At 38.0% G+C, this 19,159-nt stretch overlaps 1 protein-coding gene across 1 annotated transcript in view; it reads left to right on the plus strand.

Moving 5' to 3' along the window:
• NUDCD3 (NudC domain containing 3) overlaps positions 1-19,159 on the plus strand; it is a 101,008-nt gene that overhangs the window by 65,683 nt on the left and 16,166 nt on the right. Inside the window, exon 4 of the mRNA XM_034436924.3 lies at positions 10,527-10,670. Within this exon, the coding sequence (XP_034292815.1) occupies positions 10,527-10,670 (144 nt within the window). The remainder of the gene's footprint in view (positions 1-10,526; positions 10,671-19,159) is intronic.

Genomic DNA, 19,159 nt, shown 5'->3' on the forward strand with positions numbered 1-19,159 from the left:
AACACATATTTACTTAATCAAAACAATTACCCTTCTATTAACCCATCTTAATTTTTAATTCAATTAATAACTCATAATACAACAATTCTTACCCTAAATCCTCACTATTAACTACAATTCAAACATATTGATATATCATCATGCTCATTAAATCTTGATTCCATTATTACTTTATCAAATTTAAATCTTATCTTTTTAATTTTAGAAATATAGCAATTTAACATTTAAACATAATTCTTAGTTCAAATAATGCTTTTTAACACAATTTCCCAATTATCCTAAATTCTATCAAACCATACCATTTATATAACACCAATTAAGTAATTTTTGTTTATAAATCATAATCATATATTGTTTCAGTTTTCTTTTTCACTTAGGTAATAAATGTTCAAATTATCACAATTGTTATACATATTTAAACAATATCCCAATTATTATAGCTATCAATTTTCTAATTTAACCTTTTCTTTTATCCTTCCACTGTTAATCCCAATGTACAAAATACATCTTTATTCCACTGTTAATCCCAGCGTAATCATCTTTATTTTTCTCACTGCTAATCTCAGTGTAATCATCTTTATTCACTGTTAATCCCAGTGTAATCATCTTTATTTTTCTCACTGTTAATCCCAGTGCAATCATCTTTATTCACTATTAATCCCAATGTAACCATCTTTATTTTTCTCACTGTTAATCCCAGTGTAATCATCTTTATTCCACTGTTAATCCCAGTGTAATCATCTTTGTTTTTCTCACTGTTAATCTCAGTGTAATCATTTTATTTATTGTTAATCCCAATATAATTATCTTTATTTTTCTCACTGTTACTTCCAACATAATCATCTTTTACTTTTGTAGTTATATTATTAAAAATATTCAAATTATAACAATTGTTATAAGTATTTAAATAATATCCCAGTTATTATAACCATCAATTTCCTCAAATATTATCTTTTGACATCTTAATAAAAAATTGGTTCATTATATCCATTGCTATATTTCTTTTAATGTAATCTATTTTCCATATATTTTAGCTTCAATCCCTATTTCATTTCTAAATATCTGTAACATAATTCTTCTCATATTTGTTTATCTCAATATAGTCATTTTATAAATCCAGGTCCTGGACTTCTTTAAATTTCTTAATATTTTCCAACCTTTTATTCTTTTATCATTCAGTATTAATCTCCATATAATCATCATTATATCATTATTAATCTCAGTATAATCATCGTGTTATTGTTAATCTCAATATAATCTCTAGAGACCTCCTTTTTATTATTAGTATTCACATGTTCAATTATTTCTTCATATTTAATCACAATATCTTTATCTTGTTTATTTTCCACTTCTATGTCTTATTTCTCCATCTTCATTTTCTTGTCCACACATGTATATTCCATTTCGATTTTTATATCCTCAAATTTTGTCCTCTGTGCAATATTATAGTTATTTCTTTTATTTCCATTCTCCAAATCAAATAGTTGCTCCAATTCTAAAAGTTCCATTGTATTCCCTTCTATTTCTTTTTTTATTCCTCCAAAAGTCAAGCTTCTTGTAGACAAGGAAATCCTCCTCCATAAGTTCTCACGTTTATTATCTGGTGAAGTTCACAATTTTCCAAAACAAAGAACCAAGTTGCAATGTTCCTTTTTACTCCAGATGGTGTTTCTCTGCAATCCACAATTTCCAATTGCTTAATAAGTATCCATTTTGTTTCCATTACATCACGATCTTACTTGACTTCTCTTTTTTCTTTTTCAATTTAAAAATATCAAATCATATTTAAAGTCCAGTCCAAATTTAAATAACTCTTCTCACTTCTTTTTTTTTCTTTTTTCCCTTTTTATTTATACATCCCTTTTTTCTTCTTCTTAAAGCTTATTGTCCATTCTTTTTATTTTTCTTGACGTTTAAAAAAGAAAGGGGGGAAAAAGGATCTCTTCATTTCTTTCCAATCCTTTAACCATGTCTAATTATTTAAAGTTTCCAATTAGTTTGTTCAGAAATCAATTTTTAATTGGGTTTTTCTCTCTTCCAAATTACATTTCAAAATCCTCTTTGCCCCCATGCTCCTTAGCTGCTATTACACATTAGGGGTCTTATAGTTGAAAGATGTTTCTCTTGTTATTATTCAAGCCTGAGTTGGCTGTCACTCACCCGGCTTCAAAAAGACTCTGTTCCGTTTCTTTCTTCTCTCCAGCTCCATACTTAGCCCAGTTGTCCCAGCTTTGTGGCAACTGCCATGGCTGCCGCCCCCCTGCCACTGACTCACAGAGAGTTCCCTCTGACCTCTGAGGAACTTGCCTGTTCCTCTTGGTCATCCGAGGTGCCTCTCTTTCTTCCCCGTCCCTGCAGGATGGTTCCGGTCCGAAGACCCATTGACAGCGGTTCGGCAGCCAGAGTATTTGCGGCACTCATTAGAGCCCGCTATTTCCCCGATTGTCTTGCTGCAACGCCAAACCAGAAGTGATTTACGCCATTTTTGAGTTAGCTTTCTGTCTTTACTCAGAGCCAGTCTTTTAATGTGTAAAGTGAATTGAAAGTCTTAATTTTGATTTGTGGTTTTTATCCATGAAAAAGTAGTAGAACGAACATCTCTGTTTGGGTGGAGACTCTTTGCACAGGAACATCAACCAATACTTCTTTTGCAGTGATTTATGCCCAGCCACTGTTAAAGCTGATATAATCAATACAGACCAAACATTGTGTAAACTATCTCATTGATTTTGACTAGATTTTCCTGAAGGATGTGATTTACCAGGATGCCTTTTCTATTCTTTTCTGAATAGAAAATTTTATATGATTTACCAGGATGCCTTTTGCTTTGCAGAGTTAAATATTGGTTGTTGCTAGATCTGCTTCTTCCGCAGTGAAGTGGCTTGTAGAAAGGATTTATAAGATGGTTGATGTCTGTTCATAAAGCATCTAGCAGAGGTGGGTATCTTATCATCTGGCTTCCTGGATTGGTGATTCAAAAGAAAGAGGAGTTAGGCTGGATTCTGGTGACTCCTATTTTGGAGGGGTTGTTTGATTCCTTGTTGTGTTACTTTGCCCTCAGACTTCTGCTCCAGAGCAATCAGCAGTTTTCATGCCATGACTTTGCAGTGACAGAAGACAATCATGCTTAGATTGGGAGATCTCTGGAAAGGAAACATGTTTTCCCTGAAGTCTTTCTCATGTTTGCTTAATAGCGAGCCTGTAGTACAGTGGACTAAAGCACTGTTATTAACAACTGCTGCTTGCAATTACTGCAAGTTTAAATCTCACCAGGCTCAAGGTTGACTCAGCCTTCCATCCTTTCAAAGGTAGGTGAAATGACCCAGATTGTGGGGGCAATAAGCTGACTTTGTATAAATATACAAAAGTATGAAGGTTATTGCTTAACGCATTGTAAGCCGCCCTGAGTCTCCGGAGAAGGGCGGCATATAAATTAAAGCAAAAAAAAAAAAAAAGGTGGGATCTGGGAGCCACCATAAAGTCCAAAGGAATAGACTAGAGTGGGGACTTGAAAAATAACATCCCAAAGAAGGCACAATCAATCTACTTTCATTTTTTTTTTTTACTAGGGGAATTGTATCTCTCTGTGTGTGATGTCACCAGGAGATATTCTTCGCTTGAAGGCGCCTTCCCCCCCCCGGCCCCCCCTCAATTTACAATACCGGTCCTCACCCTTCTCTGTCTTCCTACCCTTTCCTTGACTTTCCTTTCCAAGCAACAGAGGGATGCAGTTTATCTCTGTCAGTCTGCAGAGCTCTGTTACAGTCCTCTAAGGAGGAGATGAAAGATGTATGCAGGGAGAGGCAATGTGATCAGAATGGTTAGAGTGTGGTCTTTTTTGATTTTTAATTTCCTCATATCAGAAACACTGTTAGAGAAAAAAAACATGTGTAGGCATTTTTTTCCCCATGTGTAAAGTGATTTGTTTTTCTTGTGATTCAGGGCAGCTGAATCAAGCATTCCCTCTTGGTACATCTGTTTCAGTTCACATTAGCTCCACATCAGAATTTCAAGAGAGTCAGCTGACACACACAGGGTAATATGGCTATTTAGCAGAAGAATTAGTACCTACTAAGGTGTTTGCAGCAACACCCACTGACTTCAGAATGGTGGGTGGGATTGGGCAAGGCAAACCAGCCTCTTTTTTACCTGTATTCACTGCATACGATACCCATTAAAACAAGTAGATTCTGATTGCCCAGGTGCTCACCATTTTGAAGCCAGCAACTGTTTATTTTATTGATTTGTTTGTATCCCACCTTTATTATTTTTTACAAATAAGGCAGCATATATACATATCCAGCACCCCTTCCTCTTCCTATTTTCTCCACAACCCTGTGAGGTGAGTTGGGATGAGCGAGAGTGAAGGGTGCAAGATCACCCAGCTGACTTTCCTGTCTAAGGTGGAACTACAACTCATGGTCTCCTGCTTTAAAGCCTGTGCTTTAATCACTAGGCAGCACTTTTTCTCCTGCACATCCTAAGAACAGATAGCAGAAAACCTTGTATTGTGTCCTTCAACTTCCTTTCACCTCCAGCTTAATTGAAGAAACTTTTGCTTCCGTTTTCCACAAGCTGCATTTTCTTGTTAGATCCCAACTGGGTCAAGGTAGAATAATCAGGAGTGCCAAATTAATGTAGTGGTTAAGGCATCAGGATAGAAATCGGGAGACTCTGAATTCTAGTCCTGCCTTAGGCACAAAGCCAGCTGGGTGACCTTGGGCCAGTCATTCCCTCTCTGCCCTAAGAAGGAGACAGTGGCAAACCACTTTCAAAAATCTTGCCAATAAAATTGCTTGTCCAGGCAGTTAGCAGGAGTCAACACTGACTTGAAGGCACACACAAAAAAGGGGTATTTTATGTACAGATTAAATAAAGAACACAATTTTTCCTAAATTATAATTAATCACAGTGCTGGTTCATATGTGCAAAGTAACCCAAGTTAATTGAAAGCAAAACCCAAGACTTCCAAATCAGTTGTGTCTGTGCCAGAAGAGAAGAGAGAAAGGGCAAGTATATAAACCCAAAGTTATACATTTAACATTCAGCTGAGGTTAACCTCTAGCATTATTTGTGAGCTGGAACAGATATCCGAGGGTCAGTCTCGCATGTATCAAGCTGAAGATCAAGTGTTCCCCACTCCGTGTGGTATATCGCCTCCGAACATGAAGCTTCATTAAATGGCCTTAGGCAATATTTATTTATAGCCCTTCCCCTATAAATTTATCTACTCTTGAAATTTAAAGCAGTCTAAACAATTGGTCTTCTTGTGGCAGAAGATGCCATAAATTGTGTGCTGTATGAAAAACTGTTTTTCTTTAAAGCTTGCAGGAAAACTTCAGCCAAGAAAACCGAAAAAGGGCTGTTCTCTCCCTACAGGAAGCAAAGCAGGAGTTTTTCCTTAGATCGTGATTTAGAAAATGCTGTCCAATCTACAGCTTGGAGGGTTGCCCACTGTATCATAACCAGGTTTAGCTTCTTACACCAAGGATTTTAACCTTGATCTCCGTAATATTCCATAGTCAGAACGGCTGTTTTTCCTGCTATACAGGTAGTTCTTGACTTATAACTGTAATTGACCCTGGAATTGTGGTTGTAAAATTTTTAAGTGCGCCACCATGTCAGCCTATTTGCAGTAGCCATTAAGTAAACACAGCAATCATTGAGTGAATCCGTTTATACAATGGTGGAAACCGGAAATAAACACTGGAGCTCCTTGCAAAAAAGTTGAAAATCCCAGTCACATAACTGTAGGATACTGCAAACGGTCATAAATGCGAGCTGCCTGCCAAACACCCAAAATGCAGTCATGTGGCCATGGTATGTGTATGTGCATCTGTCAGAACTTCAAAATTGGGTTTAAACGTGGCTTATTCTAAGAAGTGCATCTTCCTAGTTCACTACAACTCATTCTCCTTCACCTGCTCAGCGATAAAATAATGAGTGGAAAAAAATGCTGTGAAATCCCTCTTCCTCTTCTATGTTTAAGTTGCAATCTTGAGCTCCTCAGTTTCTGGAGTATGTTGAATTATTCACATATAATTAGCAGTCCATACAAGTCATTATTTCTGCTTGCTCCCATCCTTTATAGTAGCCATCTCAGGACAATGAAGGGGGAAGGAATCTTTGTTTTTAAAGATCTGTTGCTGAGCATTGAAGGAAATGGTCAATGAAAAATTACTACTCTAGACTTAATGGAATAATACTGTGTGGATTGATAACTTTTATCTGCCCAGCATTAGAACTGAGTGATACAAACATTAGCATAGAATTAATAACTCTGGCAAGGGACTTGTACCTGGAACATGTTGATATGGATTAATCAATTATGTTGTGCATTACATTCCTACAGAAAACACAGTCCATCTGAACTTGTATTTTAGACCAGAAAAAGAAAAGGTTTCTTGTAAATATAGTATTTATGGTTGTAGGTCTGTGTGCGTTCTACATCTTTGTAAAATGACAAGGTTGTAAGCCTTACAACTGAACCCAAGTTTGGCCAATGTCACTTGTTCCCTAAGCAAATGAAATGCTGAGCACACTTGTTTGTTCTGTCCATATGCCATTTATTAAACCAACTGTCTTTCTAGAAAGCAATGACCATACAAAATACATTTTTATTCACTACTAAATTCGAGCAGGTCTATATACCAGAGGTAGGAAACCCATGACCTCCACGGATAGATGAATTAAGATTCCTCAAGCCTAACCAGTTCAATCAGTATAAAACACGGGTGTCAAACTCAAGGCCTGCGGGGTGCTTAGATCTGGCCCATGGGCCCACCCTGGAAACAGCAAAGGACCGGCCCGTGGTGCCTCTGCCAGCAAAAATGGAGCTCGGGGAGGCTGTGTGCGGCCTGCCCAGGCTCCATTTTCTGCCGCGACGGCCTCCTGCAGCCCTCTGCCAGTGAGAACGGAGCCTTGATGAGTGATTTCGAGCTGGCCATGCCCACCCTGACCATGCCCCAGCCCCCCACCCCGAGGTGAAACACCCTGATGCATCCCTCAATGAAATCGAGTTTGACACCCCTAGTATAAAAGGAAGATGGGCATTGGTAGTTCAGCACAAGCTGGAGGGCTCTATTATCTGAATCCCATTGGACTTAATAGCAATTACTTCAGGATAAACATGTACAATTACATTGTAAAATAACATTTAAATAATAAATTATGCCAGGAGCACTTAACAACAAGAACCTCAAGGAAAATAACAAGGAAAAAAACGGGTGATTCAATGGCTAAATGTCTGCTTTCAGATACTCGTTTGTTTACAAGATGAGGACCAGTTCTGAGAAAATGGCTCAGTAACTTTAATTCCTTGTTGAGTTACTCCTAATTCTGGGACAACAAAGGAATAATATTTTAATGTTGCTAGTGCTATGTCTTCCTCCTGGCAGCAGTGAGGCACCTATACCATATATCTGACTGCATATATTCCTGGGAGGTGACGCGAGGCTGGCTCCAGGGGATTATAAATGCTTCATTGGGTGAGGGTGCCTTCCCCGCCGCCTTGCAGGAGGCGGTGGTGAGGCCTCTCCTCAAGAAGCCTTCCCTGGACCCGGCAATGTTGGTAAATTATCATCCAGTCTCCAACCTTCGCTTTTTGGCGAAGGTTGTTGAGAGTGTGGTTGCGCGACAGCTTCCCCAGTACCTGGATGAAACGTCGTATCTGGATCCGTTCCAGTCGAGTTTCAGGCCTGGGTACAGCACGGAAACGGCATTGGTCATGTTGGTTGATGATCTCTGGAGGGCTCGGGACAGGGGTTGCTCCTCTGTCCTGGTCCTGTTAGATCTCTCAGCGGCTTTTGATACCATTGACCATGGTATCATGCTGCACCGGTTGGAAGAGTTGGGGGTGGGAGGCACCGTACTACAGTGGTTCTCCTCCTTTCTCTCTGACCAGTCGCAGTCTGTGTTGACGGGGGCAGAGGTCGACCCCGAGGCCCCTCATATGTGGGGTGCCGCAGGGATCGGTCCTCTCACCCCTTTTGTTCAACATTTATGTAAAGCCGCTGGGCGAGATCATCTGTGGTTTCGGGGTGAAGTACCACCAGTATGCTGATGACATCCAGCTGTACATCTCCACCCCAACGATGTCCTTGAAGTGATGTCCCGGGGCCTGGAGGCCGTATGGATCTGGATGGGGAGAAACAGGCTCAGGCTCAACCCATCCAAGACCGAGTGGCTGTAGTTTCCAACGTCCCGATACAGTCAGCTGGTGCCATCGCTGACTATTGGGGGCGAATCATTGGCCCCCACGGAAAGGGCTCACAACTTGGGTGTCCTCCTGGATTCACGGCTGTCTTTAGAAGAGCACTTGACGGCCATGACTGGGAGGATTTTTCATCAGGTTTGCCTGATCCGTCAGTTGCGTCCCTTTCTAGATCGGGACACTCTACACAGAGTCACTCATGCCCTTGTCACCTCTCGTCTGGACTATTGTAACACTCTCTTCATGGGGCTCCCCTTGAGGTGCATTCGGAGGCTCCAACTGGCGCAGAGTGCGGCCGCGCAGGTGGTTATGGGAGCGACGTGGAGTTCCCGTGTAACACCTCTCCTGCGTGAGCTGCACTGGCTCCCGGTGGTCTTCCGAGTGTGCTTCAAGGTTCTGGTTATCACCTTTAAAGCGCTTGATGGCTTAGGACCTGGTTATCTACAGGACCGCCTGCTACCACCAATAGCCTCCCACCGGCCAGTACGCTCCCATAGAGAGGGGCTCCTCCGGGTGTCGTCGGCCAAACAATGTTGACTGGCGGCCCCTAGGGGGAGAGCCTTCTCTGTGAGGGCACCTACGATCTGGAACGAGCTCCCCCTGGAGATACGGAGGATCCCAGATCTGCGCACCTTCCGTCGCACGCTTAAGACTTTTTTATTTCATCAAGCTGGCCTGGCCTAAATCTTCTCCCCTTTTTAAATGTAAATTTTAATTTGTTTTTAAATTATGGGGTATTTTAAATTTGTTCAGCCAAATTATTTAATTCGTTTTTATTCTATTTTAAATTTTTGTATTTATGTGTTTTATCCTGTAGCTGTTCACCGCCCTGAGTCCTTCGGGAGTAGGGCGGTATAGAAATTTAATAAAATAAAATAAAATAAAATAAAATAAAATAAAATAAAATAAAATAAAATAAAATAATAAATAAAATAAAATAAAATAAAATAAAATAAAATAAAATAAAATAATAAAATAAAATAAAATAAAATAAAATAAAATAAAATAAAATAAAATAAAATAAAATAAAATAAAATAATAAATAATAAAATAAAATAAAATAAAATAAAATAAAATAAAATAATAAAATAAAATAAAATAAAATAAAATAAAATAAAATAAAATAAAATAAAATAAAATAATAAAATAAAATAAATAAAATAAAATAATAAAATAAAATAAAATAATAAAATAAAATAAAATAAAATAAAATAATAAAATAAAATAATAAAATAAAATAAAATAAAATAAAATAAAATATAATAAAATATAATAAAATAAAATAATAAAATAAAATATAATAAAATAAAATAATAAAATAAAATAAAATAAAATAATAAATAAATAAATAAAATAAATAAAATAATAAAATAAAATAATAAAATAAAATAATAAAATAAAATAAAATAAAATAAAATAATAAAATAAAAAAATAAAATAAATAAAATAAAATAAAATAAAATAAAATAAAATAAATAAAATAAATAAAATAAATAAATAAAATAAAATAATAAAATAAATAAAATAAAATAAAATAAAATAAAATAATAAAATAAAATAATAATAAAATAAAATAAAATAATAAAATAAAATATAATAAAATAAAATAAAATAAAATAAAATAAAATAAAATAAAATAATAAAATAATAATAAAATAAAATAAAATAAATAATAAAATAAAAAAATAAAATAAAATAAAATAAATAATAAAATAAAATAATAAAATAAAATAAAATAAAATAATAAAATAAATAAAATAATAAAATAAAATAAAATAAATAAATAAAATAAATAAAATAAAATAAAATGAAATAAAATAAAATAAAATAAAATAAAAATATCCTATAATTGCTGTTGCTGATTTGTATGAGGAGCCTGACTTCCCCATGGAGGGAGCAGCTTGCAGTAAAAGGATTAGCCTTCCACCTTGGAATCCTGGACTGTGTTCTATGAAAGAACAGCTATTCTACCTACTCGTTTTCATTTTCCATTTCAACCTTGCTTTACACAAGGCTACTTTAAAAGAGTCCTATACTGGACATATGTAGTCCTTTTCATCTTCTGCTAAAAGACACACAAGTCAGTCCCACACAACCTGACCCATTCCACATTTATTAATAATCCTTCTATATCTTGTAGAACCTGTGGACTTGGCAAGGTAATAAAGGCTAGCAGTCTATAAATTAGAAATTCAAAAGTGTGATGTTTCCTTTGTACTGCATTGCGTTTGTATTCTAATCTTCTGCTGTAACCCTGAAAGGACTATTAAAGGATGAATCACCTTGCTAATTTATTTTTCTGTGCTTCTTTCAGGTTTCGGTGGACATCAACAGTAGTTCAATCCATGTGTCAGTGGTAGAGGAAAGTGGACACCGAGTGCTCATGGAAGGTGCCCTTACCCACAAGATCAACACAGAGAACTCTGTCTGGAGTTTAGAACCTGGAAAATGTATTCTAGTAAGGACTACCTCATCATTTCCTTTCATGCACTCTTGTGTTTGCACATATACATACCCTGTAGGTATTCCTCAATTTAGGACCACAATTGGGATTGGAATTTCCATCATAAGTCATTGCAGTCATAATTTGAGTCAGATCTGATTTTACGACTATTTTACGATGGCTATTAAATCCATTGTTATTAAGTGAATGCCACGGTTGTAAGTGTGGACTCATTCCTCTGAATGGGCAACGGGCAAAAAAGGTTGCAAATTGCGATCATGTTACTACGGATCACTGCAACCGGTTATAAATATGAACCGGTTGCCAAGAGCCCAAATTGTGATAGCAGTAGTACTAGTCTTAGACTTATACACCATTTCATACACCATTTACAGCATTCTCTGAGTGATTTACAGAGTCAGCATATTGCCTCTAACAATCTGAGTCCTCATTTTACCCACCTCAGAAGGATGGCAGGATGAGTCAACCTTGAGTTGGTCAGGATCGAACTGCTGACTGTAGTCACAGTTAGCCTGCAATACTTCATTCTAACCACTGCATCACCACATATGATCATATGACTTTAGGGATAATGCAAGAGTCATAAGTTTGAGGACCTTTTTCAGCAGTGTCATAACTTCGAACAATTGCCAAATGAATGGTCATAAGTCAAGGACTACCTATATTATATATTTGTTGGAAGTATAGATGAAAACACGACTTGTGCTCCTAATTCTTTAATTTTCTTCCCTAGCTGTTTATAATCTCTTGTTATTGTTTTCAGGTTCATTGTTATGTCATTGGTCCCCACATGTAGGGGTTCATTCGTTTTTGTTTTTTTTTTTAAAGTTTGACATCAGCCAAATATTGTTGTTTTATACTGATTCTGTTTTCCTTCTCCTGAAAACGACCAGTTCGTTCTCACAGGGAGGGACTACTCAGGGTACCGTCAGTCAAATTATGCCGACTGGCAACTCCCAGGGGGAGGGCCTTCTCTGTGAGGGCTCCAACCCTTTGGAATGAACTGCCCCCTGAGATATGAAATATCCCTGATCTCTGTGCTTTCCGCCGTGCCCTCAAAACCCTGATGTTCCAACAGGCGGGGCTAAACATATGAAAATGTGAATGATTTTTAAAAATGTTATCTAATTCTGGGTTTTATTTAATTGACCAAACTAAGTAATAATTTTAATTAGCAATTTTATGATGTTTGTGTATCTATATTTTTCTTGACTGTACACCGCCTTGAGTCCTACGGGAGAAAGGCGGTATAGAAATATAATAAATAAATAAATAAGTAAATGTAGGAGAAGAAAGGGGTAGTAATCCATGGGGTTGATTATTTTAGGAAGGTACTAGTTACATCTTTGATTCTTGCTCCAGAGAGATTATATAACTCCTTAGACTGCCTGCCTGGTCTGCAGACTATAGTTTCTGGTCCCCTAAGAATTGAGCCTCCTATCACCAATATTCGCCTTTTTTCTGCTAGGGAAGTCTGGAATACTTTTCTTCCTGTCGCAGGAATACTTGGTTGTGCCTCTTTTTTGGAAACTATTGATGAATGCTCTTTTGTGAGTATCTATATTTTCTTCCAGGGGGAAACTATGAAAACAATTGTTCCTTTCCAGAGGTGCTTCATTGGAGTGGGCTATAGTAGATAGTAGGGACTTTGCTCTTGGTTGTTTTCTTCTAAGAGTGACATGTTGCCATTGGTCTTGCTGTTGGGATACATATGTAGGCTTCTTTTTTTATGGAAGTTGTTTGTTCCCTATTGTGTTCTATTTGAGTGTATCGGTTTTCTTCTTTATGTTCATATATGGGGTCATTTTTTTAAAAAGCTGTCTGCTCCCTATTATGTTTTATTTTGGTATAGTCCTCTTGTTTAAGTTGGGATTTGTCATTTTACTCATTGATTTTCAAAGTGGCTAGACTTGTCTCTAAACCTTTTAGTTTGTCTTCTAATAATTCAAGTAGTTTACATTTAATAGATTCATAGTTTGGATCTTCTGTGAGCATAAGCTGAAACATATGGCACACTTTACAAGTCACTATAGTGTCTATCTCCATGACTTTTTTCTTTGTCTGTTTGCTAAAAAAATAAAACATTCTAAAAATTTAAATATTTTCCGTGTTGCGAAGCATCAGTTTACAATACTTTATAAGAGTTCTTGACCTTTTGTTTTCTGTCTTTAAAAATTCTTCACTCTATCCTGTTTTTTCTATGGTTTTTTTATTTTTTCTTCTTAGATCATTAAGAAATTAAAATTTCCTAAAGAAAAATAAGTAAATTTTAAAAAAATGTTTATTTGAAAAAAGAAATTGAAAAAAGAATTTTATTAAAAAATTGAAAAAAGATTTTCAAAATTGAAAAAAGAATTTCAAATTAAAATTATATTTAAGAGTTAAAAAAGGAAGATTAAAATTGGAACAAGGAATTTTAAAATTGGAAAAAAAATTAAAAAATGAAAAGGAATTTTTTTTAAGAAAGGGAATTCAGAAATTTTTTAAAAATAAGAATTTACAAGAGTTTTTGGCCCTTATGAAGTAATATGCACTTTTATTGTTGGAAGGCTATTTTCTAGGAGATGATGCTTTGCTCTTAACCCTCTACTCCCTGACTATCCTTTTTCTCCTTGTCCACAAGTGTTTTGCATTTATTCTTTTCCCCCCAGATTTCTTGCCCTTTGGTTGCCTGGCCACTGCCGGGGTTTTCAGGTATGATATGCTAATGTGGGCACTCTGTTTAGCTGGTCCACCACACTGTTCTCAGCTGCTGCTGGTCTGCCAGCCACTGCTGTGCATGCTGCTTCTCAGCTGGTCCTCTGCTGCTCTCAGCCACTGCTAGTCTACCACACTGCTCTTAGTCTCGGCTCAGGGCGCTTCACTCCTCTGTCATGTAGCTCTGCACTGCTGCTGCTCAAGGTCTGCCGTGCTGATCACAGCCACTGGTCTGCTGCCACCTAGCTTTGTTTCACCACTACCCAGTGGCCTCCATTTGCACTGTACTGGCTCCGCTCAGGTGGGTCACTGGGCTGCCTCTCTGTCTCTCAGCTCGGCTGTCTCTCCTTCTCTCAGGTGGGTCGCCTCTCAGCTGGGCCACCTTTCAGTTGGGCCACCTCTCAGCTGGGTAACCCTTCCAAAAACATAATATGATGGACATACATTCCTTTTGAAGAGCATAGTGAAGGCATTGCTAATTTTTGCTGCAAAAACATCATGTATAACTGCATATATAACTCCACAGTTTTGCTTTTAATGTTTGATATTCTTTGCTATGAGGCTTTTCCATGCGCTCTGTCATCAAGACACTAACCAGACCTGAAATGTTATCCTTTAACAGAAGTGCTTCATCTTGAGGTTTCAGATCATGTTCTTCCTTTTACATTAAAAGACTGATACAGACTTTTAACTCTTGCTTCTTATGTCAATTTTTTTTATTACTGGTCTGTTTCTCCTTCCCTTTCTTTTCTCTAGGGCCCTGTAGCTCTTTAAACGGCCTCAGGCTTCTCCGTCCCTCATCCTTACTCTTCTGTCAATGTCCTAATAGAAAATGGGAGCTGGGGAGGACCCTGTATTCACTCTGGAATTCTTGGTGGAGTCATAAAATAAGGGAGAATCTTTAGAAGTCTGAAAGAGGTGGAGGGTTGAAAAATTAACTCTTTCCAAGTGCAAAAATGCCTCTGCTTGGATAGGTAGTTCTCAACTTACGACCACAATTGAGCCCAAAATTTATGTTGTTAAGTGAGAAATATGTTAAGTGAGTTTGGCCAATTTTATGACTTTTCTTGCCACATTTGTTAGGTGAATCACTGAAGTAGTTAAATTAGTAATACAGTTGTTAAGTGGATCTGGTTTTCCCATTGACTTTGCTTGTCAGAAGGTCGCAAAAGGTGATCACATGACCCAGGGACACTGCAACTGTCACAAATGTGAGTCAGGTGCCAAGCATCTGAATATAAATCACCTGATAATGGGGATGCTGCAACTGTGGTAAGTATGGAAAATGGCCATAAGTCCCTTTTTTCAGTGCCGTTGTAACTTTGAACAGTCACTGTTGTAAGTTGAGGACTATCTATAGTTTATTAGAAGCATAGGGAGTTGCTGTATCCTGTTCTGTCCCCATACCACGCACACACCCACAGACGGCCCGGAGTTAATAAGCCACACGACAAAACTCTTTGATGATAAAGCTGGCAGCAACCCAGTGGCTAGCTGCCAATTCAGACTTTACTCATACAAAACAAAGATTAGACTGCAGCATTCCGATAAAACAGGCAGAGTGTCAATAATACCAGGATTAGTCCAAATGCAGTCCGATAAAGCAGGCAAAGTCCAGTAACGCAGAGATCATGGAGTATTTCCAGTTTTTTGCTTGTCACAAACTGAACCGGCCACCACACCCACATTTATACCCTGTGGGGTGTGGTCCAGTGACTCAGCTAATCTCTGGCACGCCTTCCCCTCTGCTGTGCACGCTTCTCCCTGCGCCTCTGTCGAGGGTCCAGCAGCACTTATCTTCCTCGTCGCTGTCCACCTGTGGCTGCGGGGACGTGCTTGGCTCTGAGCCTATCGTTTGGCCTTCGGTGTCCTCCGGAGGCATTGCCAGAGAGGAGGGTCCTGGAGAGGGAGGCCTTGCCAACTCCTCCCCCTCACTCTCAGAGTCTGCATCTGTCGATAGCCCAGGCTCAGGCAATGGAGCCACAACATATCCTAACTTCAACCCAATGGTCTAAGTCACAGCTGAAGTCATATCAGAAGTGGGCAGCTGGAACACTCAGGTCCAGGTTGCAACCCTCAGTCCCCACTTATTTTTGTTGAAGTTCTTGAAACTTCTTTAAAAGCATTTAAAATGGAAAACACATTAAAATGGTATTCTGAACCTCAAAATAGTTCTTCCCAAACAGAAGAAAAATCTGGCTCTGCCCACAGATGTGATGTGTTCCCATCAACTTTGCTTTGTTGTTAACTCTCACTTCAACCTTCAACCTTCCCAAAAATATTGAGGTGCTAAGGCATTAAAAAGTAGTTGTTGGTGTCCAGATGGTAAGGCCTTAAGGCAGAGGTGTCAAATTCAAGGCCTGGGACCTGGATCTGGCCCACTGGATGCTAAGATCTAGCCCGGGGGGGTGCCTTGGAAAGAGCAAAGGACTGGCCCATGGTGCGTCTGCCAGTGAAAAAGGAGCTTGGGAGGGCTGTGTGTGGCCCTCCCAAGTTCTGTTTTCGCTGGCAGGGGGTTGCAGGAGCCCGTTTTTCCTGGCAGAGCGCTCGGGCCTCCACAGGCGCTCCCAACATGAGTGATGTCAAGCTGGCCATGCCCATCCTGACCACACCTACCCTGGGCCCCCGAGGTCAAACACAACTCTGATGTGGCCCTCGATGAAATTGAGTTTGACACCCCTGCCTTAAGGCAAGAGCAGTGTGTGAATATGCTTTGTTGAGTAATACAAAGAAGACATGCTATCCCTAATCAAATGGGCACACCTATCATTTGCTTTAGAAAAAATTATGTACAGGGAAGAATTGGGAGAAAGAAACACAACTAAACCAAGGTTAAAATAACTATTTGGTTCAGTTTCATACCCTTAATTTGAGTAGAGATTGAGAGAGATGATTTGGAGCGTTGAGTTCATGGATAAGATTCTCTCAGGCAGGCGGATTTGAAGGAGTGGGCAGAAAGATTTGTGGCATTATGAAAGTTGTTTTTGAAGTTATTTGCATAAGTGATAGAATGGTTAAGAGACAGAAAAGTTGATTCTACTTTGCATTTGGGCCCATCATACCTTCCTTTAGATTTAGATTGCATGATACGTTGAGCCAAATCTTACATGACACCAGAATTAAATTAGAATTGAAAAATGGTTAAGGCAGGGTGGTTTGTGGAAGGCTGGCCCAGTTTAATCATAGCTTTGTGACCACATTTCTGACCAGATTTGGGGATGGGTAATGCTAATTTAATACTTGGAGACAGCTCTTCTGCTGTCTCCAAGTATTGTAGTGTCCACTATCCAGACTTCTTTGTCTTTCTTATCAACAGTTTTTATTATATTGCAAACAAAGATATACAGCCTCAATCTTCTTTGCATGGGGCTGTGTCCTCACTTTGATTACTAAAGATGAACCAACAAACTAGGTGATCAAATTTAGCTTCAGCATGTTACAAAAATACACACTTGGAGTTCTGGCATGCTATGTTATTTCTTATACATACAGCTCACTGCTGCAAATTTTGCTGGAGGTGAAAGTTTTCGTGCTGTACTATATTAATAAATTTAGATTTAATCAGCAATAGTTGATGCTGAAGGCAGGTTCTGCAGCAGTTTTAATCCGCTGTTGTTAGTTCTAGTGTTGGCTGTGGGTGTCAGAATTAGGCAAAGCCTTCCTAACTCTGGTGCTTGATTTTTATCCTGCACCAATGTGATAAAAACACAGTGACGACCCGAACATAAGTCATTACAGATTTGATGTACTTAAACTTGTGTGTTTCTAGATCAAATTTGCTCAGCCTTCAGAATTATCTCGGGTAGTATGGACTAGACTAAAGATGCTGGTTTATGTCAGAAAAGGAAAATAATAGACTCTCTGTAATGCAAAGCAAGTTGATTGAAATCTTTTCAACTATTTTCAGATATAGGCATTTAACGATTTGTTTCAGTGAAATGAATAGGTTTTAGTAAAGCATTGTAGAAGGATGAGGGTATCCTTCTACCCTGGGGAAGGATTTCATCCAATTATATTTAGCAATGCATTATCAAGATGATACCTTCCAGTGACGTTACCTATACATTATTGGTGACTGCTCAAGCTTTCTTGTGATGTGCTGGTAGCATTAAACTCTGCCAGTGAATATGTGCCTGCCATGCATTTAAATGAAGCTTCCTGGAAGTTAGGTAACTTGCTCAGTCTTGGCTTCTACTGTGGACTCCTCATTACTGGATCACTTTAGGGGTTGAACATAGGAAATTCAGTAAAATCTTGGCATATATGGGGGCAGTTCTAACATTTTTAGGAGGCTACTACCTGTGTTAAAGAAATCTCAAAAAAGATATTTAAATGTGATGACATAAAGCAGTGGCCAAAATGTCTGCATTCTTGTGGACATCCTAAATATTTCTTTGTGTTGTTTAATCAAGGGATTAAAGTTTGTAATAAAGGTAGTCCTCAGCTACCACTACTAATTGAGCCCAAAATTTATGTTGCTAATTGAGAAGTTTGTTAAGGGCATTTTGCCCCATTTTATGACCTTTCTTTTCACAGTTGTTAAATGAATCATTACAGTTGATAAATTAGCAATCTGGCTGTTAAGTAAATCTGGCTTCCCCATTGACTTTGCTTGTCAAAAGATTGCAAAAGGGGATCACATGACTTTGGCACACAGCAATAGTCATAACTATGAATCAGTTCCAAACATCTGAATTTTGATCACAGAGGATGCTACAAAGGTCATAAGTGTGAAAAATGGTCATAAGTTACTTTTTCAGTGCCCTTGTAACTTTGAACAGTCACTAAACAAATTGTTGTAAGTTGAGGACTACCCATAGTTCTTCAGGGAGCTATTACTAATTTTCAGCCAATTTCAAGTTCAGGAACATCAAGTTCAGGAAAACTGATTTAACATCTTAACTATCTATTGTCTTTATCTTACCTCCCTACCAATCTCCTTTAATCTTAGAGGGTTCCTGTTTCCTTTGGAAGATCACTTGCCAATTGTTAGTTTTGCTTTGGCCTTCTCAATCGTATGTACACATTTCCACTTTTTTTTATTTTCTAGTTCTATAAGGTCAACCAACTTGTGTTTTTTAAGAATGTACTTATTATTGTGAATTTGATGTTTACTTTTTGGCTGAAGCTCACTATTTTAGTAGCACTTCAAGAATATTCTAAAAACATACTTTTAAAGCAAAAATCAAATGAAACCAGTTCAGTGACACATGCTGGTGCTCTCCTTGTCAATCCACCTCCTTTCTTCCATCTGATGGATTCCTTTATCCAGGATTAATTGTTGGAAGAACAGACCATCCTGTCAGGCTGGAAACAATTCTATAATTTTATTTGCCCATCTCCCTCTCCTGGGTTTTAAGGTGAGATTTCACACAAGATACTAAAGATCATGAGTGTGATCCTGTAACTCAGGGGTGTCAAACTCGATCGCATCATATGACATATCATGACGTATTGCAGTGTTTTTTCCCTTTGCAGAACTGGGGTGGGCATGGTCTGCATGTGATGCATCCGGCCCTTGGGCTGCAAGTTTAACATCTCTATTGCAATTAATTGGAATATCTTTATGCTTGATTTTTACTGCATTTAATAATTAAACATTATGTTACTAAAACTTTTCTGTGCAGAAACAGCTAAGCAACCAAAAAAAATGGGATCCCAAAGGTGCTTTTTCAAGATGCAACTGGACTTTCTGGTTTTTCTTTGAAGATGTTTCACTTCTCATCCGAGAAGCTTCTTCAGCTCTGACTGGATGGTGGGGAATGGAAGGATTTATACTCCTTGCA

This window comes from Pantherophis guttatus, chromosome 9, assembly GCF_059756535.1.
Source record: "Pantherophis guttatus breed Tessera chromosome 9, ASM5975653v1, whole genome shotgun sequence".
Taxonomy (NCBI): domain Eukaryota; kingdom Metazoa; phylum Chordata; class Lepidosauria; order Squamata; family Colubridae; genus Pantherophis; species Pantherophis guttatus.